General features: G+C 38.2%; 1 protein-coding gene across 2 annotated transcripts in view; it reads right to left on the reverse strand.

Annotated features, from left to right (window-relative positions):
• ZNF385B (zinc finger protein 385B) overlaps nt 1-25767 on the reverse strand; it is a 155808-nt gene that overhangs the window by 17645 nt on the left and 112396 nt on the right. For both annotated transcript variants that reach the window (XM_053471017.1, XM_053471019.1), the window contains one exon: nt 18795-18905. In XM_053471017.1, the coding sequence (XP_053326992.1) occupies nt 18795-18905 (111 nt within the window). The remainder of the gene's footprint in view (nt 1-18794; nt 18906-25767) is intronic.

The raw sequence follows: 25767 nt of genomic DNA on the forward strand, positions 1-25767 counted from the left end.
ATATATGTCCCTATTTTGTAAATAATAATTAACCCATATCCCCTTTATATCATTCCTTGTTGGAACTAGAGTTACAGCCCAGAAGCACAATGAGGAGCACTAAGTAGTTGCTAGAGGACTAATTTTGTAAGAATTGCCTCAACCCATGACGGACTATGGGATACTGCATATACATAGATATTATCTGATCATTAATTACTAATTTACAGAACAAAGCTTAATGGAGTCACAATAATATCATGATGCACAAGAGTACAAAAGTGATTATAGGAAACAATGTGTCCTACAAAAGCTGCTACAAGAAATGTGACACTGCTTTTAGAATTCTAAACAAATGTTTATACTATACTAAAAAATGTATGAAAACATTCAAAATATCCAGTGATATCCTTTTGAGAATAGTCACCGACTCCCAGAGGCGTCAGAAAGAAAGTATCACCCATATCACCAATATGCAGGTGTTATATTTAAAACTTAATTTGCGCAAACAGAAGCACATGAACAACTGCTTCTACCATAACAATCTCCTAAGAGTCTCTACATTCATTTAACCCCTTAAGAACTAAGGCTGTCACAGCTTCGGGTCCTGGGAGACGGCTGGCAGAGGAACTGGCAGACAGCAGAGTCTGGACTGAGGACACCGGCAGCGGAGTCTGTGAAGACTGGCAGACGAGTTTAGGCACGCCAAGGTCATACACATCAAGGTCAAACTGTGGTACACTGGGATGAGATGGAGGCATAAACCAAGAAGAGTCCAAGGTCGAATAGCCAGGGATGGGAAACGGAGTCCAGAGCCAGGGGTTGAAAACCAGAATGCATGGATCAGGCAACAACACAAACAATACTGCAGGACCAGGACGTGTAATATTCCAGCAAGGGAAGCTGGGAGGAACACTGGCATATTAAACTGTGATTTTGCTAAGGAACATCCCACATACAGTTTTCTTTTTTTTGTTTTAGAGGACAATAAAAGACCAGAACAATCCCTTACACACAATTTTTTTAATATCTTGGGCTGTGGGCAGAGAAGTAGGCTTCTTAATTTGTTTTTTTTTTATATTTTTTTATTGTCCCTTGGAAGAGGCATGATGTCTTGGCACACTGTACATATACCCCCTTCTGTGAATCAGAACAGTCCCAGAACAACAGGGACACCTGGGAGGTATGCTGTTTTTAAGAGTGCTACAGAACCTGTTGGGAAATTGTAATGTAAGTATAATGTAATAAATCACATATGGGAACAAACCCCAGGCAATTGCGACAAAACTTTATTCTAATTTTAATAATTAAAGATGACAGCTAACTATTCCCTTGCTTACTAACCATTTATAGCATATCAATGTCACAAGCATTACAAGCAAATTTTAAACTCAAATAAAATAAATTATGCCTATGAATAGTGTCGTATTTAACAATGATCAATGCAGTCATGAGTATTTGTGGAATACCAATCGTGCTGTGATATAAAGATCTAATCTAATGAGAGATAAATATAAAAAGTTCAAGGAAAACAAATGTTCAAAATGTACTGTAGTGGTGAGGAGAAGGTAGAGGTTAATAGAACAGGAAAATAACTGGTATAGTTGACAAATAAATAAATATTGGACAACAGGCCATAATCTAAAACCAGGAGGTGAGAGATGCGGTTGGGATGTTTGAAATCATTTCTTTACTGAGAGGATGTGGAAGAAGTGGAAGAGGTTAATACAGTGAGCGGATTTAAGCATGCATGGAATGGACAGAAAGCTGTTGTGAACACAAGATCAAAGATAGACTAAGGTTGGAGGTTTTTGCAGCAGCAAAAATGTGCAGACTGGGTCGAATGGTTCAAATCAGCGCACAAATTCAATGTTTTGCAACAGATCCAGGGTACCCTGAGGTAATAAGGAAACATAAGCTATAGAGTTAAGTTTAAAAAAGTATTTTAGTTATAAGTTAGTTAGTGTAGTTATACTAAAAGCTATGAAAGGGACAGCACTTGGTATTTAAGGAGAATGATTCCAAAACATTTAGGACCAATTTAGGACCAGTAGCGTACCTAGCCAGGGGCGGGCAGTCCGCACCGGGTGCCGCTCATCAGGGGGGTGCCACCAGGGCGGCACCCCACCAGAGGCGGACGGTAGAGGAGCAGGGCTCGGTCTGGGAGATCAAAGATCTCCCTGCAACGGCTTAAAGTCAATCAAGAGAGCGGGAGGTCTGTTAATGCAGACCTCCGATCCTGCTCCCTTGCGACGCGCGCGGCAACTGATGATGTGCGTCGGGATTTGATGTCATATCCCGGCGCACAACACTGAAGCCACGCCCACCGCCTTCCGCACTCACTGCACCGGAAGGACAGGACAGAGAAGAAGAGGAAGAAGAGCCAAGAGGAAGAACGAAGAGCAGGAGGTAAAGTGACAGTGACAGAGAAAAGGTAGGAAAGCATTCAGTGAGAGTGGATTAGTAAGTGTCTGAGAGTGTTATGCTGTAGTTTATGCTGAATGTTTGTGAATGAATGTTTGTGAATGAGTATGTGTGTGATAGCATGGATGTGTAAGTGTGTGTGTTGGGGGGTAGGAAGGCTGTAATCACAGGGGTGTGTCACGCACAGCGTAATGTAGAACCTGTAATCAGGTAGAACAGCGTGTGCAAGTCCCAAAGACAGAACACCAGAGTCCAGTATAGAATAGCCAATGAGCAAGCCAGGGTCAGGAAGCCAGAAGTCAGGATCGTTGCAGGGTAAGCCGAGGTCAGGAAGCCAGAAGTCAGAATAGTCGTAATGTAAGCCGGAGTCAGATGCCAGGAATCAATAACAGGAACGCGTACTGAGATGACACTATACAAGATAGGTACAACCATCAGAAGGCAAGGTGAATGGTTTCTGAGGCTCTTAAATAGAAAGAGGAAGTGCAGACTTCAATTAGCATTTTCCCGCCATAAATTCAAAATGCCGTTACGTCACTTCCGGTCCGCGGCCATCTTGGGGTTGGCGAGACCTCAAATTACTAAAAGGACCGGTAGTACCGGCTGGCGCCACTAGGTGGCGTGCGGAAGAGCGCGTACGCGCGGCAGGACCAGACCAGGATTCAGAAGGCGGCGGCTGCCGTGTGGAGTTGCGGGGTCTTCCCCGTCCTCGCGGCGGCAGAAGCTGTCTTGCGGAGGAGGGGGGGTCTTCCTCTCCTCCGCGGCGGTTGAAGCTGCTGTGGTAGGGCGGGGGGTCTCCCCCTTCTCCTCGGCGGCTGCGGCTGTTGCGGTAAGGTGGGGGGTCTCCCCCTCCTCCGTGGCGGCTGAGGTTGCTGCGGCAAGGTGGGGGGTCTCCCCCTCTTCCGTGGCGGCTGAAGATCCGCGGACCCGGAGGGACCGGCAGCCAGGTACGTTACAGGTGTGATTGCTTTTAGCGATTATATATATAATTATTATTATTGATTTCTTTGTTGTGGATTTCTTTGTCCAATTTTGGTCCAACCATACTTTTTTTAAAAGTAAGTAACACACCAAAATTGGACAGAACAATAAAAAAATATATATATACGTATGTATATATATATATATATATATATATATATATATACATATATATATATATATATATATATATATATATATATATATATATATACATATATAATTGCTAACAGCAATTACACTCCTATCATGCCCAGGCAGCCAGTATTGATTTCAAAGAGAGCATAGATTTTCATAATATATCATTTTCTGTCTGAAAAAATGTAACAATAATGTTATAACACCATGTATATGGAAGTATAAACAAAGGTATGCCTTTGAATGGCACAATTATAGGGAATTAATTGATTTTATTTTAATTATTTTTCCTGTAGAGAATATACTTCATTTTCTACTCTAGCCTTTTTTAAATTTAAAAACAAAGAGCTCTTGCACAGTGAGTCATCATATTATTGTGCATTAAAAGGTTAATTGTGCGCACGAATATCGCTGAAATCAATAGACGTGACAGGCACAACAGCTGTGTTTACACATAAAGCTCTGATGAATCTTTCTCAGACAGCATCACGTTTTGGTGTTTATGTAGCTTACTTGTATATTATTACCCAGAATGCCAAGCAGTTCCGAAAGTACATCATGTTATGCACTAAAGCAGGTGTCAGACCCCCAGATATCACCGCGCCCTTTGCAATCTGTATTGTAATAAGATCTAGCACCATAATCATTTCCTATTATAGCATTCATGTGATATTGCTTTGATAAAATACTTATGCGTAACTTGGTTACGGTAAACATTTTAGTTATCATTACGTCAAAAAGTCACATAAAAAATCTTGATTAAGTACTTACCCTATTCAAGCCTCTAACCACACTCTCTAAAACAAGTATATGTCTTTTGAAATCAATACAACTGTTAATAAAATGTTCACCCACATGAATTGATAGGGGGCAGGATTTATTTCGACCTTGGCCCCCCCTTAAAATAAAGTATTTTATGTACAACTGGCTGCTTTGAGTACTTAGAAAAAACTGCTACATTTATTTATATTTATTATTTAAAATATAAATACTATATATTATGAATTTTCTGCAGGAATGATCTGCACTAAGATTAGTCCCCCTGAGCTCTCATAAGTATAAAAATGGGGGGGTTTACCATTTAGGGTTAAATAAAGCAAAACAAAAAACAACAGGTCGCTGAATAAAGACTGCTGATAACTCTAAAATCGAGCAATCAAGCATCTAAAAATCCAAATTATAAAAAATAAATGTTTTTGTACTCACCCCAGTTGTCTTGCATCCCTCTGTGAAGCAGAGAGAGGCAGTGATCACTGCCAGTGGCAATATTGATAAACATTGGAGTTGGTTATGTGCATGTGATTAGCAACGTGCAGGGAATTGGCTCTTACTGGCTCCTGCTTGTCTGTCTAGGTCCCTATCAGTGACAGTAGTGGAGGACTTAATATTACGCCCTTAGTCTTAAGAAGTTCAAGTGAAACAGCAAAAGCTATAGGTCACTTAAATAAAGGAACTGCACTGTATAGTCTTTAGCAAATGCTGTTTGACACGGAAACTCATACACTATTTAATCATGTGAAGTTGTAGAATTTATGGACGGTCAGTAGCTGTGGCAACCCTAGTCTTAATTAATTTACTAACTTGACCTTTTAGAATAATGAAATTCTATGCAGATGGCATGGCAGAAATTGTAAAATGTTGGCATTGATTTTGAAAATATGACAAAATCATGAAAAAAAAAGCCTCTTTTATTTAAGGCTAGTGATCATATGAAGCCATTTATTATCACATAGCTTGGCTCCTTTTTAAATCATAATGATAACAGATATCACCCAAATGACCCTGATCAAAAGTTTACATACCCTTGAATGTTTGACCTGGTTACAGACACACAAGGTGACACCCACAGGTTAAAATGGCAGTTAAAGGTTAATTTCCCATACCTGTGGCTTTTTAAATTGCAATGTAATTGAACTTTATGGTCACAACCATAAGCGCTATGTTTGGAGAGGGGTCAACAAGGCCTATAGCGAAAAGAATACCATCCCCACTGTGAAGGATGGTGGTGGCTCACTGATGTTTTGGGGTGTGTGAGCTCTAAAGGTATAGGGAACCTTGTGAAAATTGATGTCAAGATGACTGCAGTATGTTATCAGAAAATACTGGCAGACAATTTGCATTCTTCCGCATGAAAGCTGCACATGGGACACTCTAGGACTTTCCAGCACAACAATGACCCCAAGCACAAGGCCACCTTGTCCCTCAAGTAGTTACAGCAGAAAAAGGTGAAGGTTCTGGATTGACCATCACAGTCCCCTCACCTTAATATCATCGAGCCACTCTGGAGAGATCTCAAACGTACGGTTCATGCAAGACGACCAAAGACTTTGCATGACTTGGAGGAATTTTGCCATGATGAATGGGCAGCTATACCACCTGCAAGAATTTGGGGCCTCATAGACAACTATTATAAAGAGAGACTGCACGCTCTCATTGATGCTAAAGGGGGCAATACACAATAGTAAGAACTAAGGGTATGCAGACTTTTGAACGGGGGGTCATTTCATTTTATTCTTGGTTGCCATGTTTTGTTTTATGTACCATTCTGTTATAACCTACAGTTGGATTTAACCCCTTCGAGACAAAGGCTGATTTTACTTTTTGTACCCTTTGTGACAATGGCCTTTTTAACATTTCTGCGCTGCTTGTGTTTAGCTGTAATTTTCTTCTTTCCCGTTTACTGAACCCACACACATTAGATATTGTTTTTTTCAGGACAAGAAGGGCTTTCTTTAGATGACATTGTTTTGATTGTATCATATTATTTACTATTAAAAAAATTATAAAATATGGTGAAAAATTTAGAAAAAAATGACTGTTTCTAACTTTTAGTTGAAAAATCTTTTACTCATCTATAAAAGGTAATGAAAAAACCTGCTAAATAGATTCTACTATTTGTCCTGAGTTTAGAAATACCCAATGTTTTTATGTTTTTTTGCTTTTTTCTACCCATTATGGGGCAATAAGTACAGGTAGCGTTTTGCTATTTCAAAGCCATTTTTTCCAAATCTGGTAATTCTTCCCCCCTTGTGCCATTTCGGGTATCTTTGAACCCGGCCAATGCAATTTACCCCATCAAGTCATATATTTTTGAAAACTAGACAGCCCAGGGTATTCCAAATGCTAGTATTTTAACTCTTTCCATGCACCATATCTACCACCAGTCTTTGTCAAACTTTATGGTAGTCATTTTTTTGCATTTGTTTTGTCATACACATTTTACTTCAGGTATGAATTAAAATGTTCTCGTTTATGTCACTATCACAAAACACCCCAATATGTGTTCAGCAACATCTCCTGAGTACAGAGATACCTCACATGAATGATTTTGCCTGGCTGTTTTGGGGCAAAAGGGCCACATTTGGGGCATGCGCTTTTTTCATTGTTGAACTTTGGCATTTGGATCCACTGCCCATGCCCTATTTGGTACATCTTTGAGCCAGGCCATTTCAGTGTGCCCAACAAAACCATATATTTTTCAAAACTAGACACCACAGGGTATTTTAAATGCTGGTATTTTAACTCTTTGCATGCACACATTTTACCACCAGCATTTTTTCAAAGTTTGCAGTAATATTTTTGTGTGTGTATTTTTCCCCCACACACCTACTTTATGTATGAATTTACAGCTCCTGGTATATGCCGCTGTCACACGACACCCCATAATGTGTTCAGCAACATCTCCTGAGTGCAGTGATACCCCACATGCATGGGTGTGTCATTTTTTGGGGGAACTAAAAGGCCACATTTGGTACGTGTGCATTTTTCTAATTGGAAATTAGATGTGTGGCCATCCTTCCCCCCGTGTTAATTGGGACGTTGTTGAACCTGGCCCATTCAATTTACCCCATCAAATCATACATTTTTTAAAAGTAGACACCCCACGGGCATTTAATATGCCAGTATTTTAACTCTTTCCATGCGAGAATTGTTTTAAGCTAATATGCTAATTTTAGGACTTGCTCACAAAAATATATTTTTTATATATATATATTTTTTTTTTATTATTATTTTTTTTAAAAAAAAATTTTAACATTTTTTTTCAACTTGGAGGTTCCCCTGATAGTGACATCAGTGGGAAATGATTTTTACATTTTACTGTTTTTTTACTATTTTTTTCTAATTATTATTAATTTTATTTTTTAATTTATTTTTACTAATCACACTGTGATTAGAAAGCTGGGCTCCATTGACTTGTATGGTGAATGCAGTACCTGTATTCAACCTGCAAGTGGAGCCAAAGTTCTCTAGATGGTCTGGACCATCTAGCTAAATTTTAAAATTTGTTGGTTCCTGTTACAGGGCAGCGGCCATCTTCCTTGATGGCGAAGATTGCCGGCAGCTGCGGCTGTGACCGCTCTCCGGAGCGGTCACAGCCCATCAAAAGGTTAGTGTTTGGTGTCGCTGGATGCCTCCTGATCGAGGCATTCCAGCGACACCATTTAAGTTTAGGAGGCGATCATCGATCGCCTCCTAAACGCTTTTAAAACGGGCGTCCGCCGCCATACAAAGTATGGCGGATGTTGACGCCCCGTGGAGGGGCCAGAGATGGCCCCTTCGTGCCGATCGCGGCGTTGCTGAATGCCTCGAGGTCGAGGCATTCAGCAACGCTTTTTGGGTGCAGAAAGCGATAGTAGATCGCTTTCTGCACCCGTTTAAAGACGTGCCGGTCCTGGCACGTCAATTGTCGTAAAGCACATGCTTTTCCGTGCCGTGCCAGGACCGGCAATTGTCATTAAGGGGATAAATCCCATAAGAAATAAAAGAAATGCTCTTTGCTTGCTCACTCAAGTTTACGGTACATATATTAGCAGAGATAAAGCAGACACTGTTCACTTGACAGCAGGTAAGAAAACAAGTGTGAAGTGAACACAATGATTTATGTTTTTAACCACCACACAACGCTAGATAACATTTGCGTGTATAATAAAAGCACTGGCTTGTGTATTGACTCAAAGCAGTACATTGTGTATTTTACATTTCACTTTTATTAAATAGTAAGAGGACCTTGCAGCTTATTAGCTTAGTGCAATAATAGGCAGAAATCGACAATTATTAGAAATATATTTCCTAGTTACATGCTACAACTCAGAAGTTCATAAGAAGAATTAGTAGCATAGATGAGCTCTTTCGGACTGCCAACAATTCCACTCGATGTACTTCTAGCTATAAATACACTGCGTACATATAGTGTATACACCAACCTTTCTCTCCTTTGAACACAATGTAACATACTGTGGGTCTATATATATACATATGTATTCACATTTCGCTGCATGCCTTTTTCAATTGCCTCCTGCTTCACATATTAAGCAGCTCTTTATACATCATTAACACAACAATACGCGGCACTGCAGTGGCTCTTCACAATAAAGCCCCTGTGATGTTAAGTTATTTCATGGGGTGAACGCTGTTAGTGTGTAATGTGCCTCGCAAATAACATATGAGCCTAGTGTGTTCTGTTTTATATAGAAATATCCCGCAGTGCCTTTAAGCCTTACACATGCATGTAGCATCCAGTAACAATCTATGGCATGTGACGTTATTTGTTTGAGCAACACAATTACCTGCATTCAAAGCCTTGGATGAAAAAGTCTTGTCAAGGCTGACAGTCAGTAACGCGATTTTAAATTTAAATTGCGGTTCCTAATCAAATGAAAGAACTAAATTCCACAGGGCTCCTGAAATCCGCGTCACTGCAAAGAAGAGCAGGGGCGTGTAATGCCAATCACCATTCTGTCTTTCACAGCCCGTCTTTTCATTACTTCAACTTAACTGTAAAATGCGACACTTCATAAATGAATAACTATAAGGGGGCGCATCTGCTGTGCCCAATACACGTGTCAATAGAAGGGCTCTGATACATTTTGATGTTATTTATTGTGTTTTAAGTGCATTTTATGTAACTGAGTTGTGTGACTAAACTTGACAGGGTGTCGAGCAGAGGACAGATAGCAGTGATCATGATTCTCAATTACATTTTATAGTTGCACACAACAAGGTAATGCTCAGTGCCATCTAATTTAATCCACCATGTTGGGCTCTCACCAACGGGCAAGATATGAAGCTTTGCCTGAACTGAGATGATCAGCTAAAGGCACCGTCCAATGCACCCCTATCAATAAATAATGTACTTTGTGAGTATTTTAACCCCTTAAGGACAATCGGCGCTCCCTAAACCCATTGAAAACAATGCATTTTGTACAGACTTTGTCATTAAGGGGTTAAAATGCATTTTGTTTGCAAAAAATAAATAAATAAACCTTTTACCTTTTAGGGGAAGCTGCAGCACCTGTGCAAGAGTGTACCCTACCCATCGTCTGGCTTTCAGACCATTCTCTGTGCCTGTCAACACTGACAGTAACATGATTTTAAATTTAAATTTCGATTCCTACGAAAATGAAAGAACTAAATTCCAGAGGGTTCCTGAAATTCACATCATTGTAAAGAAAAGCAGGGGCGTGTAATGCCAATCACGATTCTGTCTTTTCCAGCCCGTCTTTTCATTGCTTCAGCTAAACTGTACAGTTCTGTAAAATACGACACTTCAAAAATGAATAACTATAAGGGGGAGCTGTCACATTCCAGATTTCCAATGTTACCTTTTTGACACCTATCTCTGACATATTAATTATGTTAATAAATTATTTTAATTGAGGATACTTTTGGACCCACGACTCTACAGCCCACCATTCCAGCATCAGATAAGGGCAGACAGCCTTGCACAACAGATACAATCAAAAAGGACAGTTTAATGTCCCTGGCACACTCCCCAAAGATGAACACATGTTACACATCACTATATATTCTATAAAATGTAAAAAAAAAAAAGAAAAAAAAAAGCTGCCCACCTCTTCTGCAGTCGGATGATGATTGCCATTTTATTTCAGCGGCCGGAAAGCACAACAACTGAAATCAATGGGGTCACTTTCTGTGCATGAGCAAGGGGGGTGTCTCATTAGACCTCCCAACAACATCACCTTCATGGCAACTAGGAAAGGGATAGGGAATGGGGCAAATGCATAAGGGGGTTTCTGCAGTTCTATAGATGATGACTGGAGTAGAGTGTACCTTTAATTTGTAGATATTACTTGTACTGATGCTAATCACTTGCTAAATAAAACTCTATTTAAAAAAAACCTATTGCCATCTTTTGTTCTGATACTGGTTTGCATCTCTATGCTTTTTTTAATCTGTATTTATTTTGGAAAATATTACTATTTACTAATTCAAAAGCATGTTTCCCTCGTGCTGAAAATGGACGAAACGCGCCAGATACGGACTGAGAGTTGTTTGTGTTTTGTCCATTGTTTTTTTTACTTTTTATAAATATTATGTATGGTCCCGCTCACTGCCTTTTAGCTGGTATAGGCAATACCTAGAAGCCTGCATGAGATTTTTGTTGGTTTTCTTTGATCAGTATGAAAGCTTGAGACATCGTACCCAGGAGGCAAGATAGATGGCAGGAGATGTTACAGTGGAGTTGCAGCACTTTGTGCATTCTTCGTGCTTTCTTCGTGCTGAGTCTGCCACATGACCTCAACAGCCTTCAAAAGTCTTAAGGACTAGGGCTTTTTTACACTACATGTCAGAAGCAATTATTCATATTTTTACTACGTCTCAGTTCCCTTTTCTCAGTTAGTGTGCCCACACAAATTATATATTGTTTTTTTTTTCAGCACAAGTAGGTCATTCTTTAGAAACTATATTCATAAGTATAAAACATTATTTTGATCAAGAAAAAAAGCAAAACGTTTTAGATGTATAGCCAGTTCCAATGAGGAAGTTAATATTCATTAACTTGCCCTGAATATCATCTATTTTGTCCATGATAGGGCATCATCTTTTCCGACATCTTTTCCGACCATTCCGATAATGGTCAAATATCCCCAAACCACTTACAACCCAGGGTATTTAACTAGGGCTATTTTGACACTTTTCAGGAGGCTATAACAAATCTGTTCCAAAGTTGTTGGTAACTAGTTTTTACCAGTTTTCATGCAATATCTCCTTCAAAAGTTACTTCAAAATACACCATTTTGTGTGTTTTTTTTTAAAGTCCAACAGTCTTTGTTGATAACTGGACAACTTTATCTATTGGAATACTTTAATAATCATTGATCAGATAAGTAGGCCACAAGCCAATGCGGTAGGAAAACATTCATTGATTTGCCAACTGATGACAGACATGCCTGGAAGAATACATTTAGGATATAAGTAAGATTATTCAATTACTTTCGAAAGTTTCTTTGTCCCAAATGGGGAAACTTCATTTCCTGAAGAACCATAACTTTCACTAGGCACATTTTAGCTAAAATGTTCTCATAACCTCTGCAAAGTAAGATATCTATATACTTCTGCAAATAGAACTTCAAATAGAGGTTCTACTGTCAACCTTCATCATATTCATTACTGATATATTTTTGCTCCCATACATAGATTATAAGATATTCTTAGAACAGTAAGTGGTCTAGGTAATATACATTTAAGGAATTTTATTTGAGATCTGTTATACATAATAACAGGCTCCGGCCTGTAGTAAAGTTAGAGGATTTTGCTAAAGCAAATGTTATGTGAAGTCGGAATTTTATTAGATAGGTGGCAAGTATATGTTTTTTGTTATTATGGATGTTGGTTTTTTATTCAGGTTGATTTTTTTCACTTTCTTTTTATGTTTCTTGGGTTGTCAGGTTAAAGATACAAGCTGATAACCAGAACCAGGGGTCTACCGGGTTGTCCTTGGTGGTGGTTGCTGCTCTGGAGAAACAAATTACAAACAAACCACCAATGACCAATTGAGTAATGACACAACAGGGAACCAGATGAAAAATGGCTAATGTTTATTGGGGAGGGGGCATGGGTAAATAGACAAGACACAAATAGATTTGGTTATTATTATCTTCAGTCAATGGGCTGTCAAAGGCGACAGGCGAGTGTCCCTTCAAAGTAGTCAATAGACAAAAAGTGGGAAAATAAATATATAGACTCTGTTTCAAGTGGATTAAATTAAAAAAGGGGTTTTGAATGTAATGATAACTATTTAAATTCCTTATGTTCTCAAATGACTGAATGTTTATTTAATACAATAATAAAATAGGAGGGTTAATTTTCCTTTGTCTGTCAATTCTAGTTTTATCATACCCCTTGAATATACTATATCCATGTATATATTGTAAGATGGGCTGCATAATTATTGGAGCTATATAAATAAAACATAATAACAACAACATGAAGGATATTGACAGGTGAAAACTCCACTTCAATGCAGAAATAGTCCCGTGAAATCATGAGATTTCAAGTAATTTAGTTTATTTAAAATTAAAGGGGCATAAATTGAATTCCACTCATCAAAGTGACATCTCTAAGAGCCAACTTGTGTTATCAAATTAGCCATTTGGTATAATAATAAATTGATCTCTGTAGTTCTTCCTCTTTTATTTCCTATGTGATAACTATAACCATTCATCCTCCCATGCCAACTCCTTTTCTTATTGAATCTATTTTATTATTAAAAAAAACTGTATATATATATATATATATATATATATATATATATATATATATATATATATATAAATAGACTTTAAGGTGGATCAAGGAAACTTATTGGCTGTAACATGAATTTGACTGCGATTCTGCTTCAACTGATGTATCTTATACAAAAGTTAGGTTTAACAAATCACAGAAACCTATATGATAAGCCCTTAACATCATTAAAACCTTTATCTGATTGCCTTATGATTGCCTTGTGCACATATAAGGTATTTCCGAAATCTGAACTTATTAGAAGTATTTTCCCCCACACTTTCTATTGCGATGGTAGTTTCGGGTGTAGTTGGAGGTATTGTTGCTATAAACTCTTGAAGAAGATTTCTAAAGTAACCACAGCCAATTAAAAATAACAACGGTTAGGGCAACTTGATACTAGAAACAAAAGCCATTAATATTAATTTACAGGCAATCAGGTAAAAAAAAGCATGTGTTGGCATCCCGCTGTCAATTTACGACGTATGGGCTAATCACACGGAGTTTTATTGTTTTGGATTGATGGTACTTGCGCCTTCCATATTATAACGTAATTCTGGATTATTATTGCAGCTCCTGCGATCACAGTCTGGTTCATGTTAGCAGGTAGCTAATACAACAGAAAGGACATCTCACTATTATTTAACTGAACCCTGGGAATAAATCTTCCATTATGTGATACCCCCAAGGAGTGATTACTGAGTACATTTCCAAGGCTATGTGAGAACTTTTTATCTTGTTGCGTAGATGTGATAATTGCTGAAAAGAGCACAGGGCAATGAACCAAGAGACGTTGCTGTGAAAGACATAGACAAGCTGTAATATCTTTCTGGTGTTAGTTTGCAGATGTGTGGAATCTGACCTGGCTAGTAATTAATTTTCCAGCAAACTCAAATCTGTAACATCACAAAATAAAAATGTTATCTATTATTGCAATAGACCCTGAAGCAAAAAAAAAGCCCCCTTCTATTTATGTGTCCTCGTTAAGATGGTTTTGATTTGTAAACGTAGCACTTATTTAAATGCAGTTATATAATGGAGCAAGTAAGCACAATAATTTCACGCAAAAAAGTCAGTGACATGATAATAAAAAATGACACTGCCAGACCACACACAACCCTGCCACAGATAGGGTTAATAAAAATGGAGCGAAGAGGACAGAATTATGTAAATTGCTTATAATATGATAGCATTTAATATAAACAGGGTGTGACATCACGAAGGAATTTGCAATAAACTCTTTTTTTTGTTTTATTTTGCATTATGTTTTATTTGCATTGACGTGGAATCATAGTTGGGCACAAGAAAAGGGGGGCCTTTTTTGTATAAGTGCCCCAGGGCCCCAAACTCCTTAATCTGGCATTGTCCCATGAAGGCAGGAGTGAAGTGGGGTCACCTAATGCAACCGTAAGGTTGTAAGGGGTGTAATGGAGTATACGTGTACATGTGTGTTATAGTGAATGTGTAAAAACAAACTTGCCCTCTCTTTTGATGAGTGGCTTGTGTTGGTTTTTATAGACTAATTATCCACAAGGCAACCTAGGCTACATTTTGGGGCTGCAGCTCTCACTTTGGCAAAGTTTAATGCAAGCATGGGTACCACCGTACCTACAGTGCCATGGCATCTTGGGTTCTAAGTTTTCTAACCAGCCAGGAGCCACGGGTCTTGCCTGCGTACACATCTGGATGTACTAAAATAAAAAGTGATTCTCGAGCTAGGCACAACTTGAATCGTGCATTATTCTCTAGGATGAATGATCTGATGATTGAAAGCAATCAGTCGGTTTAGCATAAATAATCTCTAGGTGCCAATGTTAAGACCAACGATTTGGAGAGGTTTATGCAGAATAAGAAGTGTTGCATGGCTGCAAATAAAAAAATAAAAAATATCGTACTGCATTGTAATGATCCAATCTGTACTAACAATACAGTAGACAGAACATCACAGGATCAGAAAGGTTCATCATTTTGTCAGCCCATGTCTCCAAGATGGGTATTACCTCCTCGGCCTTGAGAGATTTATGCTTTTAATTACCTTCTGTCTGCCTCACTAGTCACCAAAGCAAACAATCAATATAAATACTCTTATTTACAGGATCTGTGTAAACCCTTTGACAAATGGAAAGCTATTGATTAATGCACTTTTTTTTCCATTTAACCTCTACAATACATATCCAGTGTTTCTTTGCCACCATCAAATCAATAAGGGCTTGATGCCCAGATGATGTGTGGGAGCAGACAACAAATATGGGGATTAATGCATTTTTAGACATAAAATATTTTTAGAGAGGGACAAGTCTTAAAGCAGACATTCTAGTGGGTGTGGAGGCAGGATGGCCACATCAGCCATGTTTTCCAGGATACACAGCATTTTTGCATATCGCTGATCATGACAGTTAAAGGGCTCTGCTACAGTATACATCGCTTTCCTGATGGTCAAATTTATTTTCATCACATTACACAATGTGAAAGTGGTAGGTGCCTCATATATAACTAAATACCAAATGTATACGCACATTTTAACCCCTTTAACCATGTACGGGCTCCAAATGCATTGTTTTCAATGGGTTCAGGGACCGCCCATTGTCCTTAAGGGGTTAAATATTATTTTACTCGAAAAATAAACATGGCCCCATAAGCAATTTACATAATTCTGTCTCTTTTCTTCACCCCTATTTTATTAACTCTATCAGTGTCAGGATTGTGTAGTGGAGGTGTGTTCTGGCTTCTAAAGGGTTAAAGAAGCCAGGTCCGTCATGTGTAAAAGGTGCTTACTACAATCAACCTATCCATGTAATCTTCTCCCTCGGGGAACGTCAACTGAGTCATGCTAGAATTAGCTGTTGCAGTTAACTTTAAGTAACTTTTAAAGTTTGATTTTCTTTATAACCGCAGACAATGTTTCACTTTCTGTCTCTTAATAGTCTCATAATAGTTTTTAATACATATTCATGTTTTGTGTAAGATAACTAGAACTTGTCTCAGAAAATAATGTTGACTGGGGACTTTATGTTAAACCTCCTGAATGTGTTCTTGCAGGTCATCAGATGAAAAAAAGGAATTATTGCATTCTGTACAATGCTAATAAATATTTAATGGCCCCCAACTTTTAATGACAGCAAACTTCAGAGATGATTCATTCAACCTGACATGAGGCGGCGGACAATCTTTCTTAGATTACTTTGCTTCAAGGGGAAAAGAAAAACTATATCTAATTGTGTTTCTTTTCTTGCATGAGCCATACCCTATATTTTATTTATCTTGCTTTAAGTATATGTTATCCTTTATATACTTTGAGTGAGGAACAACCCAGCAAGCAGAGAAGAGGAAATTATTGGTTGACCTTGTTTTGAGGACCTTCAGTACTTGCAGATATTTCTGTAATGTTTACTTACATTTCCATATACATTAGGAATGGAGTGCCTGGAGTAATACCGGCTTTACAACTGTATGCTTTCTGTGCTCCTTTCACTTTGGGCCAGATACTTCTAGAGATGGTGTCACTGCCCCCCCTTTAATCTCCATGCACCCTTATGTGCTAACACAACTTGCAGTGATGTGGTCATCAGCGTAATTAAGTTGCCCTCTTGTAATAAAATGATCCTTGTTGATTGCACACAGCTCTGTCATTACTGTATATACCTGTACCCTCTTAAATATTCATTCACCAATAATCTTTTTTTTTAATGATCTGCTACAAAACTGGTAAAATATATATATATATATATTTTTTTTTTTCACTCAGTATTGCTGTCAACATGATATCAACGTTCATAACCAATGGTTAAAACCAATTTAGACACCTCACATTCCAGCTTTCACAACAATGTTCTGCGTGTCTGTCTTATAACAGAGCAGAGAATAATTCACGGGCTAAATATGCAGGCATCGGTCCATAACCCTTGTCACAACAGAATATTTTCCATGCCCCGCAGATTCCTAATGCCATTAAAAATAATCCTTATGGTCATTTGGTACTAATGACATGATAAAACTGGCACTTATATGAGTGCCGGTCTATAAACTGGCATTAGATAAACAGCTGATAAACCAGGGATAACATGCCATCACAGATTCCTAGATTCTTGCAAAGACTGTTAAACACACTAGGATACTAAGCAATTCCACATGTGCCTTTGTTGTTTTGTTGTTGTACTATTTTTGTTATTATTTTGTCATTTCAAATGTTATTTTTTCTGTTTTATACTGCTTTTAGTACACAGATTTCACACAATGGTTAAAGAACAGCACACAGCATTGCTGAAAGCCAGGACAGAAGACCCATAACAATCATTCTCATGGTGTACTGACTATGTTGTAGTGGATATGTGAAGAAAGGACACGGTTATGAACACAGTGATCAACTAAAGGTGTCATGAAGCCCAGCCACCCTAAACATGGCAGACCATGCACCTAATGGTCTCACCAACAGAGGGTTCCATGGTCCCTAGGATTCCTGTTTCCCGTATGTCACTATCCAGTTGTCAATGGTTCCTGACACACCTGAAACCCATCAGGAAATTAAAGGACTTTATATATCAGGAGTGCTCCCAGGCTTCCTTGCTGGGGCATTGCACTTCCTGGCCCAGCAGAACTGTTAGTGTGTTGATCTCTGTATTCTAGTTGTGAACCTTGGCCTTAGGTTTTGACTATGTTCCTGTTTTTCCCTTTGTACCTCGCTTGGTTGTGATTATTCTAAGTTTATTCAGAAGTTTAGCTGGACTGTGATTATGCTTTGGATTATCATTTGGTACTGTTCTATTGTTTCTTCTGTGTATGACCTCTGCTTGCCTGACCTCGCCTGCCACTCTCCCCAGACTCCGCTGCCGCCTGCCAGTCTCCCCAGACTCCGCTCCCTCCTGGCAGTCTCCCCAGACTCCGCTGCCTCCTGGCAGTCTCCCCAGACTCTGCAGCCACCTGCCAGTCTCCCCAGACTCCGCTGCCGCCTGCCAGTCTCCCCAGACTCCGCAGCCCCCTGCCAGTCTCCCCAGACTCCGCTGCCGCCTGCCAGTCTCCACAGACTACGTTGCGGCCTGGCAGTCTCCCCAGACTCCGCTGCCGCCTGCCACTCTCCCCAGACTCCGCTGCCGCCTGCCAGTCTCCCCAGACTCCGCTCCCTCCTGGCAGTCTCCCCAGACTCCGCTGCCTCCTGGCAGTCTCCCCAGACTCTGCAGCCACCTGCCAGTCTCCCCAGACTCCGCTGCCGCCTGCCAGTCTCCCCAGACTCCGCAGCCCCCTGCCAGTCTCCCCAGACTCCGCTGCCGCCTGCCAGTCTCCACAGACTACGTTGCCGCCTGGCAGTCTCCACAGACTCCGCTGCCGCCTGGCAGTCTCCACAGACTACGCTGCCGCCTGGCAGTCTCCACAGACTCCCCTGCCGCCTGGCAGTCTTCCCAGACTCTGCTGCTGGCTGACAGCAGTTTTTAGCCATCTGCATCCAGGTGCATCTGTACCTGCCTGCCCCACGCACGGTCCCTGCACAAAGACTCCTACCAGACCAGTTTCCCACAGTCATGACAAAAGGTATTGCTAACTAATACAAGTGCTGCCTGTTCCTTGACCAACATGATATCCCCACACATATAAATTAAGTCAGAAATATCTAGGGCATCAAATTTCCCAGGCAGGGTGAGAAAACCTCTAGAATTTATTAGATACCCATTGAAATGATGCATGAGAAATGGAAAACAGGCAGTATACCAATTCCAGTAAAAAATGTAAATAGTAAAAATAGGAAATATACTCACATCAGAATTAAAGCGCAGTTGGCAGACATTGCAAGAGATAACCTGTTTTTTCTTTGGTGGTATAGATACGCCAAATGTGTGGTTTATTACTGCTTTCTGTACAGGGTCCATCTAAAACACAATAACGATACATTAGTTAAAAAAAATCAAAAAAACTTATAATCTTATAATACTAACATGCACAATTAAGTTACTTGATAATATATTTGTGATTCCCAGCAGGCAGCGATCTGATGATATCTTCGGAACATAGAACATGAAAATGGTTCTCCTGCACGGTTGGAAATTTCAATACAACTTAATGCTCTTATGTTTTGTCGTATTAAAACATTTAAGCAAGCATGTTACACTCACATTACCCTTTCAAAAAAGCTATGACATTGGGGGGGATGTAAGAGTGGCAGTACCTGGGCAAGGCATTACTATGACAATTAGCCATAGCTACTAGCTCCAAAGATGCCCCATAGTTCCATAATTAGAAATAACTAAATAGGATAATATAGCTGAAACTGCAAACACCGCATACGTTAAGATTCACCATAAAATCAGTACTTGGACTTTTTGTCTTGTGTAATCAAAGAGGTCTGTGATCCCTTTTAGTGGACCAAAATTCATAGATGTAGAGTGATGTAAGATATTACAACTTCAATGGTCCCTTCTCCTTCATCTGTAGAAAGAACCTCTGAGGTCTGAAACCCTTTTACTCTGAGGACATTATAAACTGAATGATATCATGGACATCTTTCATATTTCTTCACTTCCACTAATATACTGTAGCCGTATCCATTTTTTGATGTGTAATATAGAAATTCAGCAATCCAGTGTGTTTCAGCTTCCTGATTTCACTGTGTATATTAAAGGTCCAATTCACTATCCTCCACATAATAAACATAATAAAGTAGGGATATTACTAATTACAATACAATAAACTGCCTGGCTGTCTCACTTTACATCTCATGAAAAGGCAAGAACTATTTTCTACACAGATCACAATACTAATAAAAGACTATGTATGACACAACACACTAAACAATATCACTATGACTCAAACAATATACTATTAAGCTAATAATAATAATAATACCGTAATAATAATAATAATGTATTAACAATACAATTTTAACAATATTATAGCGTAACCACAAATTACTTTTGTCATAATTGCTATTCAATGCTATTTCTGATACAACACTATCCAGTGCAAGACTAAATGTAATTTAAGTGAAATGTATAACTATTTTACATTTTAAATATATAATGTATATTTATTGTTTTAACATGTAAACATGACATTTACGGTTCTAGTGTTTAAATCTAAAAAAGTATAACCTTGGTAAAATACTACAAACAAATGAAAAAGAAATAAAGAACTTAAAGAGAGGCCAATCACATTTGAAAATATGCGTGGAGAATTGAGTCTTACAGCTGCTGGAAGTGAGTGAGCCGCTGGTAGCCTCGACTATTCGCAAGAAAGAAATAAAACTGCATGGATAAATGTTCGTGTATCGTGCTAGCAGAGAACCTGGGACGATTCCCCTTCGTTGTTCAGATAATAATCCATTATATGGTCTTGAGCAATTGGCAGGTGATGGGTTTCGAACAGTCAAAGCACAATTGTACTGTTCCTGTGAGCAGATGCAAGACAGCAATGACAACACACAGCGAACAATGCTCAGTAAGCCTCCTGGGGGTTAAAGTGTAAGATCCCCTTCCAAACAAATGACAACGTTTCCTAAACAAGCAATCTAAAGTAAACCATTGGTCATTATCAGAATCCGGGGAGTTGCAGCATTAACAATTAATTGGATTTTTTCGAAACTCAGGTGGATTACACGTTTTGGAATAGAAGGTGTGTGACTCATGTAACCTGATCGCCGAAACAATATTAAATACAGATATCGGCTTAGCCAATGAGCATAGTGCTCATTACACGTTTTATAACATATTCCATGATTTAATATAGGACCAACGTTACATTAATATGTTGAGCACATATTTGTTTTGCAGTTTTTCTGTGCAGTCAACTAATTGTCCTTAAACTAATCTAGCTAGGTTTCCAGAACCAAAATAAATTAAATAAAATAATAATAATAATAATAATAATAATAATAATATATGTAGACAAATAAACAATGCAGTCTTTTAATTTACCCTCTTTTATTCCCCTCTTCATACTTCTTCTTTCTCTTAAAGACTAAACATTTAAAGTTCTTTCCTCCCAAGTGATATATATATATATATATATATATATATATATATATATATATACGGTATATATAATTGATAATAAAATGTTTATGAACTTACATATCTCATTGAATAATTAATATTAGATTATAAATAAATCAAATTTAACTATATCAACATGACTTAAAGCACATGACTTAAATTATCTTTATAATAAATTAATCATGAATTTTGTATGTGACAATACTAAAAACGATATCACTGAGGGGATAGAATGACAGCCCCAGTATGTAGGCCTAGTTAACCAGGGGCAAACTTATGTCCGGTGTTCAAAGAGTTAATAGTTTAAGCATCAAGGCAAAAGCAGAGTCCACCAGAACCTGTCTGTTTGTATTATTATACATATCGCATTAAAAACATTTACAGTGCCTGTTAAATGTGGCATTATATGGTATATACTCTTAAAACATCACAAGATAAAGAATGCTAAATATATCAATATTATTGTATAACTTTTTCTATGTTGGATAACGTGTAGGACTGCAACAGGCCAGAATCCAAGAAATGCTACTCAACTGTATGCCTGCTAGGATATGACTTATACTTTCTCCTTTTCATGTATGTAAAATCACAAAAATATTGATAAATCTTATATTTATGTCCATTGCAAAACATGCATGCAAACAATCTCAATATAACTTAACAAAGATGATTTAATTCTACAACCCAAATGACAGTAAGCAGCATCAAATGGGATAACATGTTAATTTTAGGAATAGGATAATTCTTCTAAGATGATGACATTAGAGGTAAAATGCTAGAGCACTAATTCTTTATTAAAAACTTAACTTATATGACTTCATATGCTTTAGTTAAATTATTAAGTGTGTGTCCAGCTGGAAAGGAGGTGGTGTATGGTCCACAAAGCAGAAGCAGGAATGCAATACATTTGGGTATAATGCAAGAAAAGTATTGGAAAGGCGATACTCCATTGTCTCAGTTGACTGCTAAATATGAGATCTTGAGGCTTTACGTCACTAAGGTCCCTCCTTGAAACAAACATCCAAAGAGTACAACAGACTGATCTTTAGGGTATTATGTCTAAAGGAGAAACATAAGCATTTTAAGAAGTATACTCTATCTTCCTACCTACAGGTAACTGTCTCAAAGTGTCTTAGTATTCACCAATAAAGAAAAGAATCAACTTTGATACAAGAGAGGAGATTAGATAATTAGCTATTTTTTAAAGGTCAATGATGAATGGGCATACTATTTTAAGACACACGTACAACTATGCCAAATATTGTCATATGAGTGCTATATGATGTCATATAATTCCTTGATTGTTTCAATGTCATTAGGAAACAAGGGGACTTTTCTATCCATCTGTTGTTACTTTGATCACTCAACCATTTAGTCTTTCAACGCCCGCTCTTTGTGTTACATGAAGATAAAATATGAATAGATCAATAATTAACATTATGAATAAGGAATTGGGCATTAAATGGTAATTATAATACTTGATGTAACACTATATTTAGTTGTAAAGGTGCTGTGTTCGGCAGAGTAAACAGAATGGGATATCAACTTGAAAAAACTTTAAGTAACTTTTCATGGATGTAAAAAAAAATCATAAATGTATGAGGTCCCACAAGCGCTTCTATGGGAGTTATCACTGAGTAATCAAAGCAGAAAACCTGAGAAAAATCTTAAAATTCTATACAAAGAATATGGTATTCTTGTTTAGATCATGTTCTACTTTCTTTCTGGAATGAAATACTCCCTCTGTATTATTTTATCTCCCTGTCCAACAACAACCTCTTCAACCTCTTTCACAGACCTTATCTGACTATGCTGCAAACAAAACTCATGTAAGAATATAAAGCTCACAAAAACACAATTTATACTGCAGAGAATGTATCTGAGTAAAATATATATCGCCAACCATTGGCTAAGTATAGTGCTTTCATGATGATGGAGAAGAGTACAATTTAGATATATAAATATATATATATATATATATCTTGGCTATGCTACATTGAGACACATTTGTGGGTAAAAAACATCAGCAAGCCTCTGTAAATGTCAAAAATATCACAGCATCCATTATAAATACATCCACTGTCAGAAACTAAACTGAAAAAATAAAAACACACATTTCAGGAATATATTACCGGTATCAGCAGCTGCAATAACTTACAATAACAGCTAAATGTATTTTTATATTTTATCCCATAGGTATAAAATAATGTTTTTGGAACATTCTTTTGAATGTTATTAAATCCTACTACTTTAGGTCAGATGATACATTTAACAAATACCATGTTTTCATGAAAACATTTTCTTAAAATACGCCATTAAAAAGAAAAAAAAGCGACTCACAAATTTCCTGGCTCATTTTCTCTGTACTAACATCTAGCCACACCCCTGCGGAGCTAACCACACCTCTCACAACCTGGACTTTTTCTTCCTGACTGCTATATAGACAGGGCTTTTCCAGTTAGACCAGTGAGACCTGGAAAGGTTATGAGTGCGATGCACGTAAACAACCTCCGCTGCCGGCACGTCTGCACGATGTACGTGCACGTGGGAATTCCCGGCAAGGGAGATTGTTAAAGCACATTGTGCAGACGTGCCAGCAGCGGAGGTTGTTAACGCGCGCATCGCCGCAGCCGGTGAACGTCTGCGCGATGCGCTTAGACAACCTCCCGTGCCGGCACCCCCTCCGTGGGAAGTGCTGGCAGGGGAGGCTGTCTGACCGTATCGGAGAGTAGGATGCAGATCCCCTGCACCGCTGCGGGGGATCTGTATCCTAACCCTGCTGCCTGCCCGGCGCCTGGAACTGCATGTCCCGGGTGTCGGGCGCTAGACCCCGAATATAGGCCGCACCCCCACTTTAAAGACTTAAAGTGGGGGGGGGAGTGTGGCCTATATTCGTGCCAATACGGTATTGTATGCCAGCCACTACATGTCTGCTATATAAAATGCTACCCATGCAAATTATTATTGTCTCAGGTTTATAATATATAAAATCTTGGAGTATTTGTTGCTGATACCATTTTTATCGTAATAATATGTTGCAACTGAATAAACATGTTTATATTTTAATAAGCCGGCGTGTGTCACTGAGTTAGTTATATGCCATAAAATGTGACTTCTTAAGATAGAAATCTGCCAAAAGACCAGTTTCCCTGCATTGTGTTTCATTATCGCAATATCTTACAGGTCAATCATAGAAATATTTATTGCCTTGTCAGCAAAGCACAAATTACAATGCAGAATCCGACCGCAAAATAAATTATATAATATAAAAGTGTCTCATTATGGTAACAAACTGTTGAAATCAACCTGAAATTTCTATTTCAGAACTGTGACATCAACATCAAAAAAATGAAACGATAAGTGGTGACATTGCTGTCTGGCTACTGTTTAAATGCACTATTTGGGTATTTGGTAGTTCTTTCAAACCAATGTAATTTGATAATCTATATATGCAACTCACACACACACACACACACACACACACACACACACACACACACACACACACACACACACACACACACACACACACACACACACACGGTGTGAAACAACACCCCAGTTTCACTGGCTGCTCCTAAGGATATGATATGGAATGATGGCACTATATAAAACAATAAATAATAAGATTTGCAGTCTGTATGTAGCCTGAAATGTGCTATAAATACACATACAAATGGCATAGTTATATGGACCAAAACGATTCAGACACATTTTTCATTTTGTTGACACGAAATTTTGTTTCCTGCCCTTTCCGTTCAGATGTGAACAAAGAAATATGACACGCGGAAAGGTAGACGAAGAAGACCTTTTTTTGCGGAAGTGCACTGAGAAGCCAGAATAATAAAAACAGATATGTGGAAAAAGAGAAGCATTTCTGCAACTATCTTTTCTCCGCAAATCTATCTGCGTTCTATGCATTATTATTCTATAGGCAACATTATTACTCTATAAGAAGCGGAGCTGAAGGAAATGAGACAGGGACACAGAAGTGGTCAACAGAGAAGGTAGGGAGACATTCAGACAGAGCGTGAGTGAGAGCATAAGTGTGAGTGAAACAAACAATACATTTGCTTGATTTTCATTTGTTTCATTGAGGATCTCTCCTTGTTTTCGGACATTTATACAAAATTTGAATGCACAAGTCTTATATATATTTTGAAAAACATGATTTGGTTGCATGGAAGCATATATATTGTGTAAAGTAGGGATCTGAGCCATGCAAGTTTACAGAAAGTAAAGATCTATTATTTCATAACTTGTAGGATGAGAGATCCAAACATGTACTGTCTGAGTTTTTTGAGTATACACTCACAAGTCATTTTTACAATGCTACTTAAAAGAAAACAACTTTGTTTCTGATTATTTTATTTCTGATCATAAACTAAACTAACAGCAGTGGAAAGTTTGGTTTCAATAGAAAGAGTTTTAACAGTCACTGAAGAAATTGCAAGTGATGATATGACTCCTGTGTTAGACATGACAGCTTTTCTGGTATAAGAACAGACTCGAGTTAGAAATTACAATAAAATGAATTCCCCTTGCAAACAAGAAATTCATAAAGTAGATATGTGGAACTTTGATTAATTGTACCAAATCAATGCTCTTGAAAAAGAAAATGATGTCATAAAATGTAATGCCCCTTGGAGGAGTAATGTTCTTCTAGATTGTTCTACATCTTTCTGCCATAGAAGCAAAAAACAGCCCCTCCATCTTTTCCACGAGCTGTATTTTTTAACTATAG

This window comes from Spea bombifrons, chromosome 7, assembly GCF_027358695.1.
Source record: "Spea bombifrons isolate aSpeBom1 chromosome 7, aSpeBom1.2.pri, whole genome shotgun sequence".
In the NCBI taxonomy this organism is placed as follows: Eukaryota; Metazoa; Chordata; class Amphibia; order Anura; family Pelobatidae; genus Spea; species Spea bombifrons.